Source organism: Lycium barbarum, chromosome 10 (assembly GCF_019175385.1).
Source record: "Lycium barbarum isolate Lr01 chromosome 10, ASM1917538v2, whole genome shotgun sequence".
Classification (NCBI taxonomy): domain Eukaryota; kingdom Viridiplantae; phylum Streptophyta; class Magnoliopsida; order Solanales; family Solanaceae; genus Lycium; species Lycium barbarum.
Window position 1 is genome coordinate 33,954,412 of NC_083346.1, and position 24,166 is coordinate 33,978,577.

Consider the following 24,166-nt stretch of genomic DNA (forward strand, 5'->3'; position numbering starts at 1 on the left):
TTAGACAAATCTACCCTTCAACCCAAAAGCTTATGGAGTATGTAAGATGATCTATAGATGGAAACTTTTTATTTCAATGCTCACATGAACTACATCGAGAAGATTTTAGGTACAATCGAAGTTTGGGATGAAGATTTAACTCTTTAGAAAAGACCTTGCTTTTTTCAGAGATTCAAATTCACGGTGTCTAGTGAGAACTTGAGATGCAAAGAACTGACTCCAAAACAACGAAGCTTGGTTCTAATATGAGGTGATGTCCGATTGACGGTATCGACAATCGGAAAATTCCATGCTCAGAGAACTTTCCTAATTTCTTTTGTTATGTTTTGTCTTAGTCGTATGTGTGTCAATCTGAGTTTTCCTTTTCCTTTTATTTATGTTTTGTTGGACTTTTTGATTTTATTATATTAATAAAATATCGCTCCACTAAGGTTACTTAGTGGTTATTTAAAAAAAAACGACAGATAATTTGAGACGAAGGGAGTAGAGTTTAAGCAAGAAAGAATATACTCCATCCGTTCACTTGTCACTTTTAGCATATCAAGATAAAAAAAAAAATCATGTTTTACCCTTGGCATTAATTAATTATTTCCAAATTATTTTTTAAGATCTAAGACTAAATATCAATTAATATGAAATAAAATACCAATATTTTTTATTGTTTCTTTAAGGATGTGAAAAATCCAAACTACAAAAGTGAACGAGGAGTATTATACAAGAAGTATAAGAGGTAAATGAATAGCCTACTCCACTAAGGGAGAATACACTGTCACACGATCTTTTTCTTCTTTCTTTCTTTCTTTTTTTTTTTTTTTTTTTTGGTCCACTGAACAGAGTGTAAGTAAATTTTGTATTGAACATTAATGACAGAACTCAAGAAAGCTTAACTTCAAGCATGTTTATAAGCATCTTAGCTTAGATTTCCATTTCTAGCATACTTATCAATTTGACTGACATCGAGTATTTTGTCCATCCCGCTAGGCAAGAGAAACCTAAAAAATAAAATAAACATAAGAAATGTGTTAGCACTCAAACTATTAAAACAGAAACAAAAAAGAAATAGAATATGAAAGAAGCAGCGAGATTAAAAAGAACATACTCTATTTATTAAAGAATTTAACTTAGTAAATTATTTTACACCACCAGTGACAATTTAACCAGTTTATAATAGGTCAACTTAATAAGTATCAGGATATCATATCAGATCCGTAATGATCAGTTACGTGTCATTATAATTCAATTAAACATGATGGTTTAAGAAAATAAACACTATCATTGCACATAAGTTAAACTCTTTATGAAAGAGAGCAAAAGATCGTACCGATCTCTTAGAACTTTTGCCATGTATTGACACCCACCAGGAACAGTGGATTGGAGATTAACTGCAGTATTTGGATTGTGGATACTTTGTCGAAGGTGAACCCATCCATGTTCCCCATTTTGTTCATCTGAAACTTTGGCCCTGAATATAAATTAACATTCAAAAATTTCCTTAGCTTAGATAAGGAAAAAGAAATGATGTTCAATAAAGTGCTCCCTCTGTCTCAACTTAAGTGTCTTCGTTTGACTAGACACAGAGTTTAAGAAATAACACGAGACTTTGAATCCCATGATCCTAAATTAAAGATGCGTATAATTTACTAAAATAACTTTTGAATTTTGTAGTTACAAATTTGCTATATATGATGTTTGAATGGTTAACTTACTAAATATAGAAAAAAGGCACTTTTTTTGGAACAAACCAAAAAGGAAAGTAAGACACTTAAATTGGGAATGTAATTTTTATGAGGAAAGTAAGACACTTAAATTGGGAATGTAATTCTTATGTTTAATTTATGAGCTTCTTACCTGTACATATAAGCATCAATTGCAGCTGGATCATCATTAGTGTCCACAAGACAACCATCACTTACCCAGCAGTCTCCACAAGCGTCAAGATTCCATCCCGGTAAGCTTCCTTGCTACAGGTGAACACGCATCTGTTTAATATTCATTTCTTTGCGATATTCCAGCAGACACTGTTGAAGATATAACTTACTAAATAAACTATGCTCTTTCTAATATAGCTTTTAGATGAGACAACTTTAACATGGTATATACAAAGGTCTTGAGCCGAGTCTCATCGCCGTCCAATATCAAAAGAAAAAAAATTCACATGTTTGGCGGATGAAAATAAAAACTCACACATGGAGACATGTTGAAGACATAACTAAATAAGTAAAAGTGTATTCGTTCTAACAGTTTCAGTTTTTAAATAAGGCAGGTCATACACGTCAACAAGTAAGTTAGACAATTTTAATGTTTTTTTATATCTGATGAAAACTCTAGCCCGACCAATTAAGTGAAATTAAAACATGTACCTAATGAAGAGATCAAAACATGTACCTCAACATAGGTTCTGAATGCTTCAATGGCTTCAAATGCTTTTGCTTTAGCATATCTAGGCTCAGAAAGGACAACCATTCTGAGTTCTGCCGACTCTAATGGCTCTTCAAGTTCTTTTATGAGACTGCCAATCCCTCCTTCTGATCCCTCAAGCTTCATTCTTACCATTTGAATTATAATTTTCACAACCATGTATGCACCTGCGAAATTAAGGCATAATTGAAAGGGAACCATGAAAGAATATACTATGTACTTGGAATAATTGAAGAAGACAAACTTACCATCATCAAGAAAGTGATTTTCTTTCAAGGCACCATGGCCACTAGTTTCCATCATGAGATGTGTTTCAATGCCATCTTTATTAAGATTGACACCCTTGTCAATAACATTCCTATAACCAACTCTATACAAGCAATGTTGTCCTCCTTTGTTGGTAATAAATTTAGTTAAGGCAATACTCGTACGAGCATCAGTGACAATAGTGGTACCAGGGTATTCCTTGAGAACAACAGCGGACATAAGTGCAATAAATCTGTCACCATTAATGGGATTTCCTTCACTGTCCACTACGCCACTCCTGTCCACGTCTGTGTCAAAAACAATGCCGAGATCAGCCTTGTTTTCGAGCACGGCGGCTCTGGTTAAGGACTTTGCTACTTTGTCCTCAGGGTTAGGAATGTGGTTAGGGAACATTCCATCTGGATTTAAGTGGAGAGAGCCAAATGTGTCTGCACCAAGCTTGTCTAACACATCCCATGTAAAGAACCCTCCTGATCCATTTCCAGCATTAACAATTATCTGCATTTTAAACCGAAATGATTCATAAGGATTGAAGTTACACACCGACAATGATACTTTTTTTATTTTTGTTACAATAATGCTATTTTGGTAACTTAAAAGGGATGGCTCTAGTGGTAACACCCTGCTTAAAAAACTCATAGTGGCCAATGTTTTACTATTACATTAATTACAACAGTTGTATGAATACATGATGGCTTCTTCCTCATGACTTTTCACCACTGCTACTGCCTGGCAACAGGTTAGGCAGCCTAGATGCAATGAAGACATTCTGAAAGGAGTCTGGCACAGATTTTTGCCTTTTAAAATGTCCTTTATGAGCAGGAGGTTGATTAAACAGAAATTACCATTTGACAACATCATACTCAAATTTGGCAGTTGTTGCATAGACACGGAATCTAAATGACCCAAGAAAAGTCTTAAGTAACCAAAATAGTCCAATAAAAACAAAAATACCTTTAACACACTAATTAACTGTGTTATATAAAAGTGACTTAACGTTCCATGTTAAAAAATCGTAACCTAAGTTTTGAGTTTTTTTTTTTTTTTTTCAAGTTACATAACCCAATTTTTTCTTGCGTTTTGCAGAAGCAGCCAACCCACGTTCCCCACCCCTTCTCTGCCGAGTCTGCGACTTTTGTAAGACAAAAAAAAAAAGTTAAACCAAACTAACACAAAAAAAAAAAAACATAAGTAGGTTTCACGCACTAATTTAGTGCGTGAAAGGACCAAATTGCAAAAATGAGAGTGTGGCCTTTCACGCACGAAATTTGTGTGTGAATGAGCCCAAAGTCAATTCTTGATTGTGTGTTGTATGTGTGCATATTTGATTGCCACGTTTTGGTAATGTGGGCCACTTTTGTCTTTCCATTCTAGACCTCTCTATTTTTCTGCATTGTTTTCTTTCCTTTAAAAACTTTGGTTATCTGCCTTAACATAGGCTTGACATTTTTATTTTTCTTTCTGTGTAAAAATATTTCTCACATTTTCTTAATAGAAAGAACTCAATCAACTGAACAAATATTAGTTAGAATACACAGAATTGATGCATTTAAGGATAATAAGTTACAACTATAAGAAAAGTATGTGGCTTCTCTCTTTGTTTTTTTTTTTTTTTTTTGCATATTTTCTTCTGTGACTAAAATTGTCAAACATGTTTTTCGTATAGCACAAAAGAGCGTGCATAACATTTATGTATATAGCTTAATGTATTGTAAGTTTGCTTAAGCACATAGTTTAGTACAAGCTAACCTAACTTATATGCTAAACCGTTAAGATAGGATACCACATCAAATAATGCAGATATTTAAAAACTAATTAAATTCAGGTTATGCATAAAAATTTGTAGAGATTTATGTAGCATTTATAAAATAAAATTCAAAAATTGTCCAAAATAATTTCTTCTTTAAAGTGCAATTTACATTACTAAATAAAAATTATCTTATCTTAGAAAAAAATTAATTACCAATTTCAACAATTTCACTTGTGTTGGGCCCGTGCACAACACGGGATTTTGTATATATATATATATATAGTAAAGTTTATTATAACTAGTTTCAGCTTACGTGCATTGCATGTGTATATGGCGTCAAGCAAAAAAAAAAGAATATGGAAGAAAAATAAATCATTGAAAGAAATAATTAACGTTAAAATAAATGCAACATTTATTTAAGTGATGAAAACTAATAAATACATTGATGAAAGGAAAGACAAAAGTGGTCCACATTACCAAAACGTGGCAATCAAATATGCACACATACAGCACACAATCAAGAATTGACTTTGGGCTAATTCTGGCACAAATTCCGTGCGTGAAAGGTCAAACTCTTATTTTTGCAGTTTGATCCTTTCACGCACTAAATTAGTGCGTGAAACCTACTTATATTATTATTATTTATTATTAACTTAGTTCAACTTTTTTTTTTGTCCTATAAAAGTCGTGGACTCCTTCTCTGCCCTGTCCTCCTTATACTCCCCCACTCCTTATACTATTTATATTACATTATTTGGAACAATGGAACTATCTATATGAAAGCATATATGTAATATATAGTCCCAGTGAAACTACAAATAGATTATTACAAATATAATGTAATATTATTGCAAATATTATCTTGTTCACAATGACTAGATTATATTTTTAATATCACATAATACTTTAAATTTTTATAAAGACAAACTCTCTAATAAAAAAGTAGAACGGCATTTAAATTATGCTAATAACTTAATTAAAGTGGAGGAAAAATTAGACGCTTCTACATAAAAATAAAGAGGAAAAGGAGGAATTAGTTGAGGTCTAGAAGACACCGATGGAGTATAAGGGTTTAAAAAAGTAATAAAAATATTAATTGTTATGCCTTACCTTGAGCATGAAAATGATTCCATTTCAAACAAAGATTGGAGACCAATATTAAGGAGATCAAATGACAAAATAATTAGAGGACATAGAATTAAAATATGATATTCTTAAAAATGAATTGTTATCATATTAAAAATATAAAACAAAAATTAGATAGTTTAACCCTCATATTATGCTGCTATAGCTTAATGTTGGATCTTATTGCATTTTATTAAATACCCCATTTTCCTCGAGCGTGATTTTCATTTTGATCTTAACTCATTAATAATAATAATAACAATAATAATAATAATAATAATAATTTTCATTTTGATCTTAACTCATTAATAATAATAATAATAATAATAATAATAATAATAATAATAATAATAATAATAATAATAATATAAAATATTTAACAAAAATCAAGCATGTATTTTTTATAACTTACATATTTTAATAACTTATTCAATATTTCAAATTTTAATGAACAATTGAATAAGCTATTATGTATTTTAATTTTTGTGTAATGTATACAGATACATGACTAAATCTAATAACTTATTCAATTAAAATTTAGAATAACTTATTCAATTGTTTTCTAAATTTTCAGAATGAATGTTAGTTTATTATATTTGATTTTGAAAAAGTACAAAATATATAAAACAACAGTCCAAATAATGCCTTTTGTTTTTCTTAAGAATGAAATTTAAATTGACGTTGACAAACTGAAGATTTGTCAATTATACTTTTATAAATAAAAAATACAAGCTTGATTTTTTTATTTTTAAAAAAATAGTTTTAACTATTATTAATGAGTTAAGATTAACAGTTAAATAGTTTTATATATTTTGAGAAAGTAAAAAATGCATAAAACAACAGTCAAATAATACCTTTTTTTTTTTCTTAAGAATGAAATTTAAAATTTATGTTGACAAACTGAAGATTTTCTCTATTATACTTTTATAAATAAAAAATGCATGCTTTATTTATTTCTTGTTTTAAATAGTTTATACTATTATTAATGAGTTGAGATTAAAATGAATATCACGCTCGAGAAAAATGGGGTATATAGTAAAATACTAAGATCCAACATTAAGCTATAGCAACATAATATGAGGGTTAAACTATCTATTTTTTATTTTTAATATGATCATATTTCATTTTTTAAAAATATTATAATTTAATTCTCTGTCCTCTAATTATTTTGTCACTATCTCCTTAATATTGGCTCTCCAATCTTTGTTTGAAATGAAATCGTTTCTTCCTCAAGGCAGAAAATTTAATATTTTTTTATTGGTTTTTAAAAACTATCTAAGTTTTCCTCCACTTTAATTTAGTTATTAGCTAGAGAGTTTGTCTTTACAAAAAATTTAAGGGATATCTATAGGACGTGGCAAACTATTAATACCTAATAACGTTTAGTACCTATAGTTTGAATTAATTACTTCCTACAGTTAAAAGTTGTATTTGAATTACCTATCATAGCAACATTATATATTTAAAGTAGAATACTCTATTTTGTTATTTTATCGTGACTGAGAATTTTAGGGCTAGCTTTGAGATTTTGTTCTCCCTCCGCCGCCGCCGGCCACCACGAATCACCGCCGGAGCTCCGGCGAAAAGCACTGCCAATAACGGCGTATTAACGGCGCCGCTGTCGTTTGCCTAGATCTAAACGTCGGCGTTATAACCACGAATTCTGATGTATATTCTCAGATCTGAATGCTGGCGATAGGGACGTCGTTTCCACCATGCCGCCGTCGTTTGTTGTAGATGTTTCCGGCTTCGTTTACATCGCCGTCGCCGTCATTTGCTACAGTTGTCTTCTCAGATATGAGAATTCTCACATCCGGTGTCGTTTATTAGCAAACTTGGTGAAAATTGTATAACATCTTATCCCACGTTAAACCTCACTAACGTGTGTATACAGATTTTTATATTATGAGTGAATATAACTCAATGCTAGTCCCTTCTTTTTCTTGCTACGTAGTTTAACATGTGAAGTGAAATCCAACTTAATTAGACTAAGGTCAATTAAGATCTTACTGGTGTGTTCTTACCGGCGGTGAAAAAATATCCGGTGGTGTATTTAAGATCTGAGTATTTTTTTTTCTGTGTATCTCAAATCCGAGTGTATGTATTTTCTTGTATTCGGTATTTTTAGTGTATATATTACAACTGAATTTATTTTTTTGTATTTATGTTATTCGAATAAAATCGAATTTAAAATACAATAAGTTGAATACAATATTTTTTTTTGTATTTATATTGTTTGAATACAACCAATTTTTAAATACCTATAAATTGAATACAATGTAAAAGTAGCTACACATGAATACATTTGACGTGAATACAACTGAGTTGAATACATCTCACTTGAATACATCGAAAAAAAATTGAATATATTTTTACTCGCTGTATTCATGAATACAGTCAGGCCGTTTTATGAATACAGTGAGCCATTTTATGAATACAACGAAAAAAAGTAGCTATGCCATGTAAATATTGAAAATTCGGCTATGGAAAATTTTAAACCCCCAAAATGTAGTCATTTATGTAAAATTCCCAAAATTTAAAGTATTATCTGATACTATTAGTATAATCTATCATTGTGAACAAGATAATACTTGCAAATATTACATTATATTTGTAATAATCTCCTTATACTCTCACCGGGACTATATGCTTTACATATATGCTTTTATATAAATAATTCCCATTGTTCCAAATAAAGTAATAGTATAAGTAGTGGGGGAGTATAAGGAGGAGAGGGCAGAGAAGGGGTGCGGACGCCGGTTGGTTATTTGAAAAAATTGCGTTATGTAATTTGTCCAAAAAAAAGAAAAAAAAAAACTTGTGTGACGGTTTTTAACGTGGGACGTTAAGTCACTTTTATATAACACAATTAATTAGTGCGTTAAGAAATTTTTTTAATTTTTTTTTTTCATTGGGGCATTTTGATTACTTTAGACTTTTCTTGGGTCAATTAGGTTCAGGACCCTCAAATAGAAGTTTGAGTTTCGTTTCAAATTTGTATCTACTAACAATGTTATCAATTGATGTTTGGGGATTCAAGAAAAAAGTAAACTGGTAATAGGAAATAAAACTTCTCGTAAATGATGAGACTTTAATGATCATAACTTTGTCCTCGTTTATTTGATTTATATGATTTTTTTTTTGTTTCGTGTATTGTTTTTTGAGATCTAGACGGACAAGCAGCCGTAAGAGATTTGTCCGAGCCAATTTCGAGAAAAATAATCATTTTCCTATTCATCAATATACAATGTTTCTCAAATTGGTAAAAAAAATTAATCTTTCAATATATAAATTTTTGTGCAAAAAAATAGATTTTATATTCAAATGGATGTCTGTAAATTACGTGAATGTCATTTTAATATTACAGAAAAATAAAAGAAATAGTCGAGCCTGGCTAACCTAAATTCCCTAATGTATACGGGGTTGGGTCGGTCACCATTTTCTCACCCCCAACATGGTCCCCTAAGGGTGGCCCGGCCTGGCACCAAGATGGTAGAGCCCATCAACCTGGCCCAACCCAGTTGACATGTTTAGTTTTGCCCTATGGGAATTGTTTTTGACTTTTAACCTTGAAGCTTGCACACGGGGCAAGCGCAGGTTAAAAGTTCAAGGGTACCCATATCCAAGGTCATTGGGTGTAATTTTCTGCTTTTTTTAATGGGAAATTTACACATTTGGCCACTCGCAAAAAATACTAACAATCGCTAGACAAATGTACAATAAGATATACACTAGTTATGTATAAAATAAGCATATTATGTAATATATATATATATATATATATATATATATATATATATATATATATATATATATATGTTAATATACAAAAATATATATTAATGGTTGTTATTTGTGCGGGCTACACAGTGTAAACCGAATTTTATCTTTTTTTTTTTTTTTTGCGTGGATAGTCCTTCATTTGGGGTGGTCTTTAAGTTTTGTCCTTCAAATTAGTTGTCCTTAAGTTTTACTCCTCGCCTCACACCCTGAGGTTGTGGGTTCGAACCCCAGCTCAAAAAAAAAAAAATCGCAAGACAGAATTTCGCAAGACAAACTTTGCCTCAGGCAAAATCTGGCAAATCTGTCCAGTGAATTTCTACCTTCAGGCAGAATTTGCATGGGCAGAAATTCTGCCTGTGCCATGTAAATTTTGCAATTCTGCCCGAAGAGCAAAATTTAAAGACCCTCATTTTGAGGGTAAAATTAAAGACCACCCCCAGCCAAGGACAATCCTGCAAATTGCTCGATTTTTATGCCTGAACCTTAAAGTTACTTTTCGCAGAAAGTCCAAAGAGGTATAAATCTAGGCCCAAATATATGTCCGCTTTTAATCGAAAGCAGATTATTACAGCTTTTATGGTCACTGTTATCCTGTATTTAGATAAGGTTGCTGTGGCTATGCATGCATGGCAGGCAAGAAAACAAAAGATAGGAAATCCACCAGATGCTAACATAAACAAATAAACAATAACAGCCTAGTAAGTGGATTGAGAAGAAGAACCTCAAATCCTTTGAGAGGAGTGTCATAATGGGAAGGATGGTTCACTCTTTCCTTTATAATATCTCGTAGATGCTCCGCGTAAGCGCTCATGAAATCAACCTTAGTAGGAGGCGTTGGCAGTGTTGAGACTTTTGCAAGTCTATTTGCATATTTTCGAGCTGCTTTGTCGCATATTTCCTCCACTTCTGGTGACGTTAAACCTCCCTTTTTTGTGAAGAATTTAAGACCATTTCGAGTGTAGGGTAAGTGAGAGGCAGTCATCTGCATGCATATACTAATATTAGCAGAGAAAGTTTCTTAAAATTAAATAAACACTATCATTGTTTTTAATTTGTACGACACCACGAGACATATATAAATTGGGTTACTGCAGCAGTTTAGCTTCATTTGCAATAACTATGCTTAGAATACCTAGTAATTTCTCCTTGGGGATGTCATATTTTCTTTCTTTTGGAACAAAGTTATGGTTATCACAATTTTCCAAAGACATGTCGTAAGTATAAGATGGTTTGCCATAAAGCAATAGAAGAAAACTTTTCCACACCATCAATTAAGAAGACTTATAATTAACATTTAGTGCCCACGGTTTATAACGATATTCTTAATTTGGTAATTAACATAGAAAATCAAGTACAATAAACAGTTTAGAAGTATCGATTATAAAATTGTTGTTGTCTGCGTATATATGTTAGATCAATCCCTTAGGTGGAGGTGTGAAACACCGATGCGATCCATCAAAAGGATATCCTACCATTATTGAGGCATCATATTCAAATGGAGGGAGAACAGTGCTCATGAAGCATGCTGGTGTTGTTGCAAGTCCCATGTCAAACACCATGCAACCAGCCCTAGAAAGCCCTGCAAATACAGCCACACTCAACATATTACCCGAAATTCGAGGGTCTCTTCCAAGAGAAACCCTTATAACATCTTCCACTTTCTCCTTTACCAACCCTTTAATCACCCATTCACCAAAGCTTTCAGCTATTGCCTCAACAGCAGGCGGTGTAAGATCTACACTTCGGCCTTGCTCACCTTGCCAAGCCACCCCACGAACATCCGATCCATTTTGTAGCCTTCTAATCTTATCCATTTCTTCATCCACCACAACTTCATTGTACTTTGCAGTACTAGAAGACTCTACTCTAAGAGAAACGGTTTTTGACAAAGAGATATGTAAGTTCTTGTGAAATGGTTTGTTTATTGGTAGAGAAGGGAAGTTGGTTCTTGAAGCATTAATGGTTTGTACAGAATGTGATGGGGAAGAAGTGGAAGCCATTGTTGTGGAAAGCTTTTAGGAGGAGTTCTTTTAGACCAAATTAAAACAAGAAGCTTAATTGGAGGGATAAGAATTGACTCAATGAACCATTAGCCTGCACTTGTGTATCCATCCAAGGGAAAATATCTTTCTACATGCTTCCAAATTGACTGATATTTTTCTTGTTTTATTCAAGGCATATCCTCTGGTTCAGGAAGAGCATGTGCCTTTTGAAATATAACAAGTATTTGTTCCTGTTACGCAATAACAAAAGAGAAAATTGCACCACTGGGACCAGACTGCACAGCCCAACTTAAACCATCCAACCTAGCTCAGAAATAGTCCTATTCCAAAATAATGATATTGTGTGATCTGGAGAACAAGATGTGTGAATTTGGACATTAATTACTTGATATTCCACTACAACATAAGGCATTTATTGCTACAAAATAAGTCATAGCTAAATATGAAATTTTCCGTGGCTAAACATTTATAGCTATAAAAAAAAAAAATCCGTAGCATTCGTAGCAAAATATAGCATAGCTAAAAGTTAGCCACAAACTTTACATGGTCCGAGGCTAAGGACTTATACATATTGATATGAATTTTTTTGGTGTTATAGCTGTGATGGAAAAACGTTTTTGCCACGAAATTTACACTTATGGAAAGTAATCTTTTTTTTTCTTTGCCATGACGGATAAAAGTTGTAGCTATATCATATTGTAGCAAAAAAGTTAATTTGTTTGCCACACAAACTCAAATTTTGTGGCTATTTATAGAGCTTAATATCATGGCAATAGTACTTGTAATTAGCTATGGATTAAAAGTCTCATAGCTATAAAGTGAAGTATTTGCCACAAATATGTTCATATTGTAGCTAAGAGTCCATACCTTTTGCCATGAAATATACAGAACCATAGCTAAAGTTTTTCTTCATTTTGCTACGGAAAGTAAAATATCCTATCATGTTTTTGTTACATACCAATTATATATACCTTTAGTTGCGAATAAAAAAAAAAAAAAATTGCTACAAATTAAAGAACTTCCCACAAGCATTGTTAGCCACAAGAACTTTATAATCTAGTTAAGAATTCAATTTTTGTAGATTGCAAAACATGTTCCAAGTTACAGGTTGTATATTTCAATTTAAATATATCCACAATACACAATTCTTCTACCACACCCCTCTTTTGAGATCTAAAATAGCATAGTCTTTTCCTATCTCTCGTCCCACAGTCTCCAAGTGCACTTTAGTTTGATCAACATCGTTTTAACTTGTCATTTCTACTATAATTCCACAACTCTACCTATCACTGTAAAGCATTTTAATATTAGGAAGCAGAAACAACCAACCATATATATATATATATATATATATATATATATATATATATATATATATATATATATATATATACATTCTTAACATGCATAAATTATTTACTAAAAAGATGCAAATTTGATTAACAAGAGTATTAAATAGAAGTTAAAGAGAGAAAATGTCTTGATAATTCTTTTACTAAAAATTTTTACCTATGACAAAAGGGAAAATGCAAAGCACAAAAGAGGTATGTGTTTTGATTGGTTAAGTATGCATTTGTTTGAAGTATCTGTTAGAAGTATCTCTTGTGGTGAATTGCCAAATGACCTTAAAGCTATTTAGATACTCGTAAACAAGATTGAACTGTATTTGAGTTCTATAGTTGATCAATTTACTTTTGATTAGGGTTAAATATCACTTAAAACTCTACCTATGTATTGATACAGAGGAATTATAACAGCTGACTCGACAAGCTCAGATTGATGGCTAACTGATATAATGGTGAAAATATTAATTAACTCATGAGGCTTAAACACACACACAAAGCTATTCTACCTGCTAGTGTTTGGTAATGGTTAAATAAGCGAATTTTGAAAATGACTATAATAATACCTACAAATATTTTGAGATTAAACATAACAAGTTCATATGAACCTTAGTAATGCCAAGTGCAGACTGAATCACATAGTCAGCAAAAGGATCTAGCAGCAATTGATCAAAATGAGGTTCTGATACTAACTCATTGATGATTCTTGTTTAGGAAATTTTGAATAGTATGAATGCTAAACTTTTGCTTTGAAAGGTATACATAATCAGAATTCACTCTTTAGCAAGCCCCTTTAAACGAAAAATTATAACTTTGACCAGAGAAGCATGATGCTTGGAACTACAATACCAATAATAAAGTACATTTTGTAGAGATGTAGAATTGAGTACCTATCCGCCCTTCTAATGCTGCAAATGTTCGTCAATTGTTGTATCTTCATAACTTTCAAGAAGTTTGTTATATAAATGATAAAGTTTTCTTTGAAAAGAATGAAGGGCCAAGAAATGAGTTCAGAAGCATAACTTACCCTTTAGTGCCTAACGTACCAGCATCATTGTTGACATCTAATTTTTGACCTCCCGCAATATATTTCAATCACTCAGTGTTCCCGAATAATAAATAAAATGAGCTGAGCATTTTGAAAAGCTTTAAATGATTTTTATAAATTGTCCAGGTCAATATTTCATTCTCTTAAATTAATAAAAAGGGATTTTCATGCATCATAAATTCATTTAGAAATTAATGAGTATTTTCATCATATTTTATGAGATTTTGTTAAAAGAAGAAGAAGAAGAACAACAAGAAGAAGAAGAAGCAGAAGCATAAGAAGAAGAAGCAGAAGGAGAAAAAGCAGAAGGAGGAGAAGCAGAAGGAGAATGAGAAGGAGCAGGAAGAGCAGGAGGAGCAGGAGGAGGAGCAGCAGCAGCAGGGTTTTATTTATTTGATTATCTAAAATTGTCAAGAAGTCAAAATTTTGCAAATACTTCATTCTCTTTTTAATCTTTGAAAGTTTGAGTAATTTAAATAATTTAAGTAATTAACTATTTAACCCTTTAAATTTCTGATTTTTATATAATTTACATGATTTGTCAAATAATTTTCTACAGTTACCAATTTAAAAAAACAATTGCATGATTTGTCAAAAAATAGTCATAATTGCCCATAAATGTTTTAATTAGGTTAATTAATTAATTGAGTGATAACTATTGCAAAATTGATCCCTTATATATATATATATATATATATATATATATATATATATATATATATATATATATATATATATATATATATATATTGCCTTGGCCATAATTAAATTAATCAGTTCATGATTTAACGAAATTAAAGTTTTTGCAAAAAAATCAGTCTGTTGATGTTTTTATTTGAAATACCAGTTTAATTTAATTTCAAAAAATTTCTAATTAGGCCAAAAAGGCCATAATTGAAATAATCATGCTAGGTTAGAATTAATTAAGGTCATTTTAGGCCCATTAACAATTTGGCCGACTTTTTAAGTTATTTTAATAAAATAATTACGGCCTAATTTTTCCTATAATTAAAACTTCTTCAATTATAATATTTTTTTCTGATTATTTGTTTTTATGTACTAAATATACATATGTATACACTTGGTTTATACATGAACCCATAAGGCCCCTTTTAAATTATTTCAGATTTGGACCGAGTCCAGCCCAAGCCAGGCTGAGACCCGGCCCAATTCATTTAAATGAATAAGAGGGGTATACCCCCTTTAGATTTTTATATTCCCCATTTTGCAACACCCCCCCCCCCCCCCCCTCCCCTCGTCTCTCTCTCTTCCCTATTTCGTGAAACCCTAGCAGCCGCCTTAGTTTTCCTCGGCTCTCTCATGCCAAAAATGGCATATTTGCAGAGTTTTATTACACGCTTGTTATAGTGAAAGCATTAGAAGTTTTACTTTATTTCGTATTCCTCTTGCACAAAAATGGTAATGAATCCTTATTTTACTCTTTATTTTCATTTTTGTAGTTAAAATCATGATTTTCTCTTTACTTTAAGTTTTTTTATCACATTTTTTCTATTGGCTCATGGTTGTTGGGTCAGATCAACCCAAGAAGGGTCAGATCTGACCGCATGTTTGGCTACCCCTTAGATCTGGGTCGTTGGATTGTTGTTTACAGAGTTTTGGTTGTTGAAAAGGGTTTATCCCACATCGATGGTTGTTAGTTTGGTTGAACTCTTGGGGGTTCTATAATTATAGATAAGAAATATAGAGGAAAATTTGAGTTGGAGAAGTTGAAAATTTTAGATTTTTCAAAAACTTCTCAGTAAAAGAATTTTAAAACCTAGACTGAAATAGTTGAGTTTTTTTTTAGTTAAAATATTTGTTCTTACTTCATTTATTTTCGTATGTGGCTGAGTTATTGAGGTTTGGAAGCACAAAGGCTCCCAAATTTATTCTTTTCCTGGCTGCGCGCACAAAAGGTAATTCCTTATTCATTTTATATTTTTTGTTATTTAGAGTTTTGCCTAGTCAAAGTATATTTATGTTAGTTAAGTTGGCTTATGGTTTAGTGTTTGTTCATGGTGGTTCTCATTTGCTAAAAAAGCTACCTTATTTAGTTCGGTGCTTAACTTGTGGTTTATTTAAGGTAAAAACAGTAGAACTAAAGTGAATGTGGCATTGAATTTCATTTAAGAAATAGGCTGCTTGAATCTTCCTATTGGTTTGTCTGTTCATGTGATTCTAGTGTTCCTATGTTTGTTGTGAAAGGATGTGGTTGAAGTACTTTATAAGCTTCATGTTTTTGCTCTTTTCTCCCTTCCTTATTAAAGTCACATTAGTTTGTTAATTATAATCCTAAGTAGGATCAATGTAGTGAAATCCTAGGTGTTGCTTAAAGGAAATTAGGCAGGTCATGTGTTGGTTTGGATGAATATGAATAGACTTCCTGCAATTTGTGCTTGTGCTTCTAATCTGAAATCACATCTTCTTACTAATCAGTCATGAACTAATCTCTCTTGTGAAACAAAGTCTCTTATCAAGATCTTCTTAACTACAGATGTTTTGGTTTAACAAATTGGTTTAGATACAGTTCCTGGTGTGCTCTCTTCTTTTAAAATGAATAAATACTTAAATATAAGTTGAATCTGCTTGCTGATTCCTGGAAGATGTAACAGGGATTATTTTATTTTTTCCTTTTCTTCCCTCTTAAATAATCTTGCTCACATAGAATAGAGCTAAGACAAGATAAATCAATGGCTTGTTTGTTTTGTCAATTAATATTAAAATTAAAAGGGAGTCAAATTCAGCTTGAAATTGTGGGATGGTTGACTGTTGATGGAAAGGTCTGTGATCATGTCCTCACCTAATGTAGGTCAGTTGATGTGTAATTATCTGTGGTTTGTAGCAGATGTGTTTTGGTTGTCTATGACTTGTGGTAAATGTGTGATAATTGTCTATGAGTGGTAGAAGATCCTAGAACTGTTATGATCAAGGTGTTTGAGTTTTGAAATATGTTCTTTCTTTTGGTTTGATTACGGCTTAGTTTTCTGTCTGAACTTGTTGCTTGAACAAATATAGTCCATAACCTGTGTTGTGTAATTCATGTCACAAGTCTTACATTTGGAATTGGTCCACTTCTAAAGGTTCAGAATCTAGTAAAAAGGGAAAATGAGAAGGAAGTGATTAATTTTAGGAACTGTAAGACTGGATCCATTTGAAGATTAATTAGAGTTAATCTAACTAGTAACTAACTAATAAGGTGGCTGTCAAATCTGTAACTTGAATAGTGATTATGTTGGAATTGAGAAATATAAGAATGGAAAGAAATAATGTCTAGGAGGAAAGTCTGTTCTTCTATTTGTGATTTCTTGTTGTTGGTCCTATCCTCATTAGTTATTTTTATCTAAAGGGTGGAGTAAATTTGCCATGAGAATGGATTGATTCGCTATATTTCTTGCATCTGTGTTGCATTTCATTCATGTGTAGGTCTTGATTTAGAAGATGATCCCGAGTGTCAAAATTTAATAAGTTTTAAGTACTAAAAGGAGGTTGTAATGAAGCAATTTGGTTTTGATTTGTGCAGTCCTGAACAATTTGAAGACTGAGGTTTTTGTTTTGAGACATGAATTCAGTTTTGCTTGTCTGTGTGTGCAAATGAAGGATATAGTGATAATAACTCACGGTCTTTAATTTGTCTAGGCTTAAAAAATGGAAAAAAGTAGGAAAGATCCTATAAAGCTAGTCTAAATAAAAGAAAATGACAAAAAGGATTAAAAAAACAGGGAAAATAGTAGTTGAAACTTTAAGAGGATGTTTGGCTTTGACATGTGAACTGTCAAGTTATTCTTTGATATGTCCTAAAGGGTAATAAAAGGGACTATAAATGTAGATATGGGAGTTGAAAACCACTTGTCTAAATGGGGAAAGTCTTTTAAAGACATCTTAGGAGAGGATTGAGAAAGGGTCAAGCATCAATTGGCCCATAGTATCTTTCTTCCCAAATAAGAGATTGTCATGACATTCTTCATAGCCTATGGGGTGCAACCTCCTACCTTTACATTTGGCGTTTCCTTGCCATTTTGTTAAGTTCATTGGATCCTAAAAAATGAAATTTCTTGTGCATTTATTAGTTGTTCACTAGGGTTGATAGTCTGGCCTTGTTGTATTTGTTTTGATGTGCCTTAAGAAAAGTGGTTGGACTAGTCCAGATGTTGTATGATTATTTGAAAGGTTGTGGTAAAACTGGAAAGAGGAAAGGCTTTTCCAAAAGAGAATACTGTCTATTTTGAAAACCAGGCAAAAGAGTTTTTATGAAGACAATATGATAATATATAACAGATTCTTTAACAATTGGTTCAGTTAGGCTCGTGAGTTAGATCCTCATATAAGTTCTATGTTCATTGATGTGGTTCCATTGTGCCTGAAAGATGGCCTGTTTTCTCTTTATTTCGTAAGTCATAATAATACTTTAAAAATGAGGAAATCAGCGGTTTGCATTCATTCAAGGTGGCAGTATAGGCTGAGGGGTATATTTGACCCTTTTCTTTGTGATACTTTGGAAAATATGCCATGCTTTCCATCTTGAAATATGTTTTGAGTCCATCAGTCCAAAGTTTAGATAGAAGATAAAGGCTAAACTTGGCATGTTGGATAGGGGTGTTTTCCCCTCTGTGCAGCATTAAAACCAATTAAGGATGTGTGGCACTTGCCTAGTTTTTTTTTTTTTTTTTTTTTTTGAAGAAGTGAAAACTAAGAGTAGGCCAACCTAAATTGTGTGCATCCCTTAAAATCAATTTGGTTTTTCTGCAACAGAATAGGTTAAGGAGAAAAGATTTAAAAGAAATTTCAAACGCTGGACTAAAATTGTGAATCTTTTGTGCATCCATGGGCTGTTTCAATAAGAAGAACTCTGATTTTACCAATTTGGATTGGTACATATCATGTCTGTTAAATTTTAGTCCCTCTGTTTACTTCATGCACTCTCTGTGAGGATCACATATATTTTAGAACATAGATCTTAAAAGTGGCAAGAACCTTTACTTGAACTATGCATAAAAGGTCTAGGCTCATTTGAGGATTTTGCTCAGATAGTTTTACATGTACTTTAGGAATGCCAAATCTGTAGTGTTGTGCCATGTCAAGAAGCATATTCACCCCCATCCTTGTATGTCTTTATACTTTGCCATATCTACTTGAAGTTAATATTATTAAGAACTGAATTACTCGTATGTGGTTGCAAGTGTTTTGATTACTTGTTTTTAAGTTCAGTATTGGCCATACTGGGCCCATGCAGATTGCCTTCTCTTTTCCATGTTTAAGTTATACTTGATGTTTTGGCTTTGGTTCATGAGATTAAGTTGCCTGCTGAATCTATTCATCTTTTTCCCCTTTGTCTTCATCTCTTCTCGTGGACTTATAGTTATGCCATATACATGTATATTAAACTTATCCTGCTTATTCCAAGCCATGTGAGTGTGTATGTGGATCTCTGTCTTCCTTATTTATTGTTGGTTAAGAGGCAGTTTAGGTGAAAGGGGGGTCTAGTTTGAGTCTTCCCCTGGTGACCAGCCATGCTGGAGGTTCATAAAACATTTTGGAACTTGTGTGGCATCAGGAATAAGGAGGGTGATGACTTGGCCTTCCCACCACCTAGGTTTGGGGTTTGAGTTTAAGGACATGGAAAACACATATACACATCATATGGGCTTATGAATGAATAGGATATGTTGCTAGTATACGTATATATTTATCTATAGAATAGGACTTGTAAACAGCAGTGCATTGTGTATTGTGTGTGTATATCATGTGTATGATAGGAACAGTAAAATATAAATTAACCGGGGTTTTTGTTTCTTTCCCCTCTTTACTGCATGGCCACTTGGGCCGAAGTCCAGCCACCCCATTGGGTTAATAGCCCAATAGGGAAAATTCTTTCCAGTGTCGTTGAGTCCAAAAAATAAGAAAGGGAAGCTAATATATTGAAGCCCAGTCATGGGTAAAAATGACATGAAGGCCCAACCATGGGTGAAAGTGGTTGGGGTTTGGTACACCTCAATTTATTTCCTTACTATGTATATATATATACACACACACTTTTCTCTATTTGCTTAACTTGCTTTCTTGTATTGTATTTGTTGACACTTCATTTTTGACCTCCCGTAATTTATTTCAATCACTCAAAATCCCCGGATAATAAATGAATGAGCTGAGCATTTTTAAAAGCCTTAAATGATTTTTATAAATTGTCCAGATCAATATTTCTTCCCCTTAATTAACAAAAAAGGGATTTTCATGCACCATAAATTTTATTTAGAGATTAATGAGCATTTTCATGATATTTTATGAGATTTTATTAAATTTAATTTAAAAGAAAAAGAGAGAGAGAGAAGAAGGGTTCTTATTTAATTATTTTGCAAACACTTCTTTCCTTTTTATTTTATCTTTGAAAGTTTGAATAATTTAAGTAATTAACTATTTAACCTTTTAAACTTCTGATTTTTTAATAATCTGCGTGATTTGTCAAAATAGGCATAATTGCCCTTAAGTTTTTTAATTAGGCTAATCAATTAATTAAGTGATAATTACTGCAAAATTGATCCTTTTATATAAATATATTTTTTTTTATTGACCATAGTTAATTTAGTCAGTTCATAATTTAAAGAAATTACAGTTGTTTTGCAAAATCAGCCTGTTAACATTTTATTTGAAATGATAGGTTTTATTTAATTTCCAAAAATTGTTAAAAAGTCTATAATTAAAATATTATGCTAGGCTAATTAATTAAGGTCATTTTAGGCCCATTAGCAATTTGACCGACTTTTTAAAATTATTTTAACAAAATAATTACGGCCTAATTTTTCCCGTAATTAAAATTTTCTTCAACTTTAGTATTCTTTCTAATTATTTGTTTTTAGGTATTATATATACTCAATGCATACACCAATTATATATATGTATACACTCGGTGTATACATGAACTTATAAGGCCACTTAATTAAATTCAGAATTTGGACCGAGTCCAGCCCAAGCCAGGCTGAGACCCGGCCCAATTCCTTTTAATTAAACAATAGGTATACCCCCCCCCCCTTTCCCCCCTACCCGCTTCTCTCTCTCTCTCTCTCTCTCTCTCTCTCACTCTCTTTCCTTTCTCATGAAACCCTAGTAGCCGCCATGCTCTCCCTCGTCTCTCTCATGCCAAAAATGGCATATTTATAGACGTATGCTAACATGCATAGCATTTGTATGCTCTTTGTGGTGAAATATCAAAAGATTTACTTGGTTCCACGATTTCTTTTACCCGAATGTGGTAACAAATCCTTACTTTATCTGTTTTTCAGATTTTCAGTCAAAATCGTCATTTTTCTTTGTTTTGAAGTTTATTTTGCTTGCATTATTGCTATTGGTTCATGTTTGTTGGGTCAAATCGACCCAAAAAGGGCCAGATTTGACCGTGTGTTGGCTCGCTTTAAATCTGGGTCATTGATTTGTTGTTATTGGGTTTGATTATGGAACGGAGTTTTGTCCCACACCGTGGTTGTTTGGTTTCAGTTGAACTTTTAGGGTTCTATAAATAGAACCCCAACCCTCGTACAAGAACAAGCTTGGAAAGGAAAAAATAGGAGATAAAAAAATATAGAGAGATTTGAGAGTAAGTTTTTTCAACTTCTTAGTAAAAGAATTTTAAAACCTAAACTGAATAGTTGGGTTTTTTTTAGTTAAAATATTGGCCCTTACTTTATTTATTTTCGTGTGTGGCTGGTTTGCTGAGGTTTGGAAGCACAAAGGCTCCCAAATCTGTTCTTTTCTTGGTTTTGCACACAAAAGGTAAACCTTAATTCATTTCTTTTTTGTTATTTAGTGTTCTGCTTAGTTTAAGTGTGTTTACAAGATGGCTCTGTTAATGATGGTGCTTATTTGCTAAGTATGCCTAATTCTATGCTTAACATGTGCTTTATTTGATACAAACACAATAGGAGTTAGTGTAAATGTTATTGTGAAGTTCAATTAAGAAGTAGGCTGCTTGAATCACTTGTTGGTTTTGTTTGTTCATGTGATCTTAAGGTTCTATGTTCACTATAAAGAAGTGTGTGTGAAGTGCTTTTGAAAACCCCTTTCCTTTTCCTTCCTTTCTTGAATGCTTTATTAGTTCGTCGATTATGATCCTAAGCAAAATCAACATAGGGAAGTTCAACTTATTTTTTTTTTAAAATGAGACAGTCTATGTGTTGATTTAGATGATAGTGGGTAGTTTACTTGTAATATGTGCTTATGATTATAGTTAGAAGTCCCATACGTTACTAATCAGTCATGAACTGCCCCTCTAGTGGGGTGAAGTCCCTTGTCAAAGTCTTAACTGTGGTTGTTTGAACTTGACAAGTTGGTTTTGACACAATTCCTGGTGTGTTCTCTTTCTTTTATAATAAATAAGTGAATAAACATTAGGTAGGATTTAAACCTGTTTGATGAATCCTTGAAGATATAACAGTAGATTACCTTATTTCTTCTTTCTTTTTCTTCTTAAATGATCTTGCTCACTTAGAATAGAGTAAGACAAGATAAATCAATGGTTTGTTTGTTTGTCAATCAATACTAAAACAAAGGGGTCTCAAGCTCATGTTTTAAATTTTTAGATTGATAAACTGTTCATGGCAGTATATGTGGTTGTATTATCATCTAATGTAGGCTAGGCTATGTGTAGTTACTTCTGATTTGTAGCAAAGGTGCACTAACTGTCTATGATTTGTGGCAAATCCTAGAACTAATGTGACTAAGGGACTTTAATGTGAAATATGTTCTTTCCTTTGAATTGATCAAGGCTTAGTTTCTTATCTGGATTTGTTTGCTTAAACCTACAGAGTCCATAACTTGTTTTGTGCAGTCCATGTCATAAACCCCTCACCTCCAAATACTGTATTCTCAAATGTGCAGAGTTTGATAAAAAGGGGAAAGGTGAAAATGAAATGAAGTGATTAACTGTAGGAACTATAGGATTAAGTTCTCATTCGAAGACTAATTAAAGTTAATCTAGTTGGTAACTAGCTAATAGGTTGGTTGTCAATCTGTAACTTAGTCATGATCATGTTGGAACTGGAAAAATATAAAAAAGAATGGAATGAGGTGATGCCTAGGAAAGAGGTATGTCCTCCTATTTGTGATTTCCTCCTGTTGGTCTTGCCCCCGTTAGTTATTTTATCTAAAGAGTGAAGTAAGTTTACTATATGATAGACTAATATGCTACACTCTTGCATTTGTGTTGTTTTTTCATCCATGTGTGGGTCTTAATTTGATAAAAGGTCATAAGTGTTCTAATTTTATGAGTTTAAGTATTAAAAGAAGAATGAAATGAAGCATCTTGGTTTTGATTTTTCCAAGTCCTGAACAGTTTAGGAACTAAGGCTTTTGTCTTGAGACATGAATTCTTTCTTTGCATTCCTGTGTGCATAAGTGGATGATGTAATAATAATAACCCCTGGTCTTCAATGTGCCTAGGTTTAAAGATGGAAACAGATAGAAAGAAAAAACTTATGATGCTAGTCTAAGTAAAGAAGAGTATAAAAAGATATAAAAGAGGAGAACAGTAGTTGAGAACTTAAGAAAAACATTTTTCTTTGATCTGTAAACTGTCAAGTCTCTTTTGGTATGTGATACAGGGTAATAAAAGATCATAAGTGAAGGGGTTGGGATTTAAAACCACTTGGCTAGATGGGGAAGGTCTTTTAAAGACATCTTAGGAGAGGATTGAGAAAGGGTCAAGCATTGCTTGACCCATAGTATCTTTTCTCCCAACTAAAAGACTATCATGGCATCCCTCACAAGCCTATGGGGGTATAACCTCCTACCTTTGCACCTTTGGTGTTTTCTTGTCACGACCCGACTAGAGGCCATGACGGGTACCCGGAGCTGACTATCGAGCACCAATCATTAAGCTAATCATCATACCCAACCTGAACATGCACAGTCTCCAAGGCAACACAAATATATACACACATAAGCCCTCACGGCTGCAAAAATGATATACAAGAATATACACTAATGTATCCATGAGAGAACTACTACCCACGCATACGTATCTATGAGCCTCTACTAGAGTACTGAGACATAAGGACGGGACAGGACCTCGTCATACCCGAATATGTACACAAAATAATATATCAAAAACTGCACCTCCGGAGTAGGGAAGTGCTCCTGTGCAAGCAAATCTGGCTCCTAAGGATCTGGATCGTTCCCCTATCTACCTGTGGGCATGAACATAGCATTCAAAAGAAAAGGACATCAGTACGAACAATGTACTGAGTATGTAAGGCATACATGGTAACATAATAAGGAAATGTATAAAACATGAGAAGAAGAGATAACTGTAACTGCTTGCCTCTTGAGGCGGAATCATGCATGCTTACTTTTTACCTTCATAACATATCACACATACATCCATGAACTGTCTGAATCATTAACATCATTAGCCCGCTTCCGGGGTAATCATGTCACGCCCCCA

At 32.7% G+C, this 24,166-nt stretch overlaps 1 protein-coding gene across 1 annotated transcript; it reads right to left on the reverse strand.

The window, feature by feature from the left end:
* Positions 1 to 633: 633 nt before the first annotated feature.
* LOC132614856 (uncharacterized) lies at positions 634 to 11,553 on the reverse strand. The gene is made up of 7 exons (XM_060329407.1): positions 10,816 to 11,553; positions 10,065 to 10,325; positions 2,667 to 3,183; positions 2,386 to 2,585; positions 1,849 to 1,961; positions 1,322 to 1,462; positions 634 to 992 (listed from the first exon to the last, which is right to left on the reverse strand). The coding sequence occupies exons 1-7, from the start codon at positions 11,341 to 11,343 to the stop codon at positions 911 to 913; spliced, it is 1,842 nt and encodes a 613-aa protein (XP_060185390.1). The 5' UTR covers positions 11,344 to 11,553; the 3' UTR covers positions 634 to 910.
* Positions 11,554 to 24,166: the final 12,613 nt, after the last annotated feature.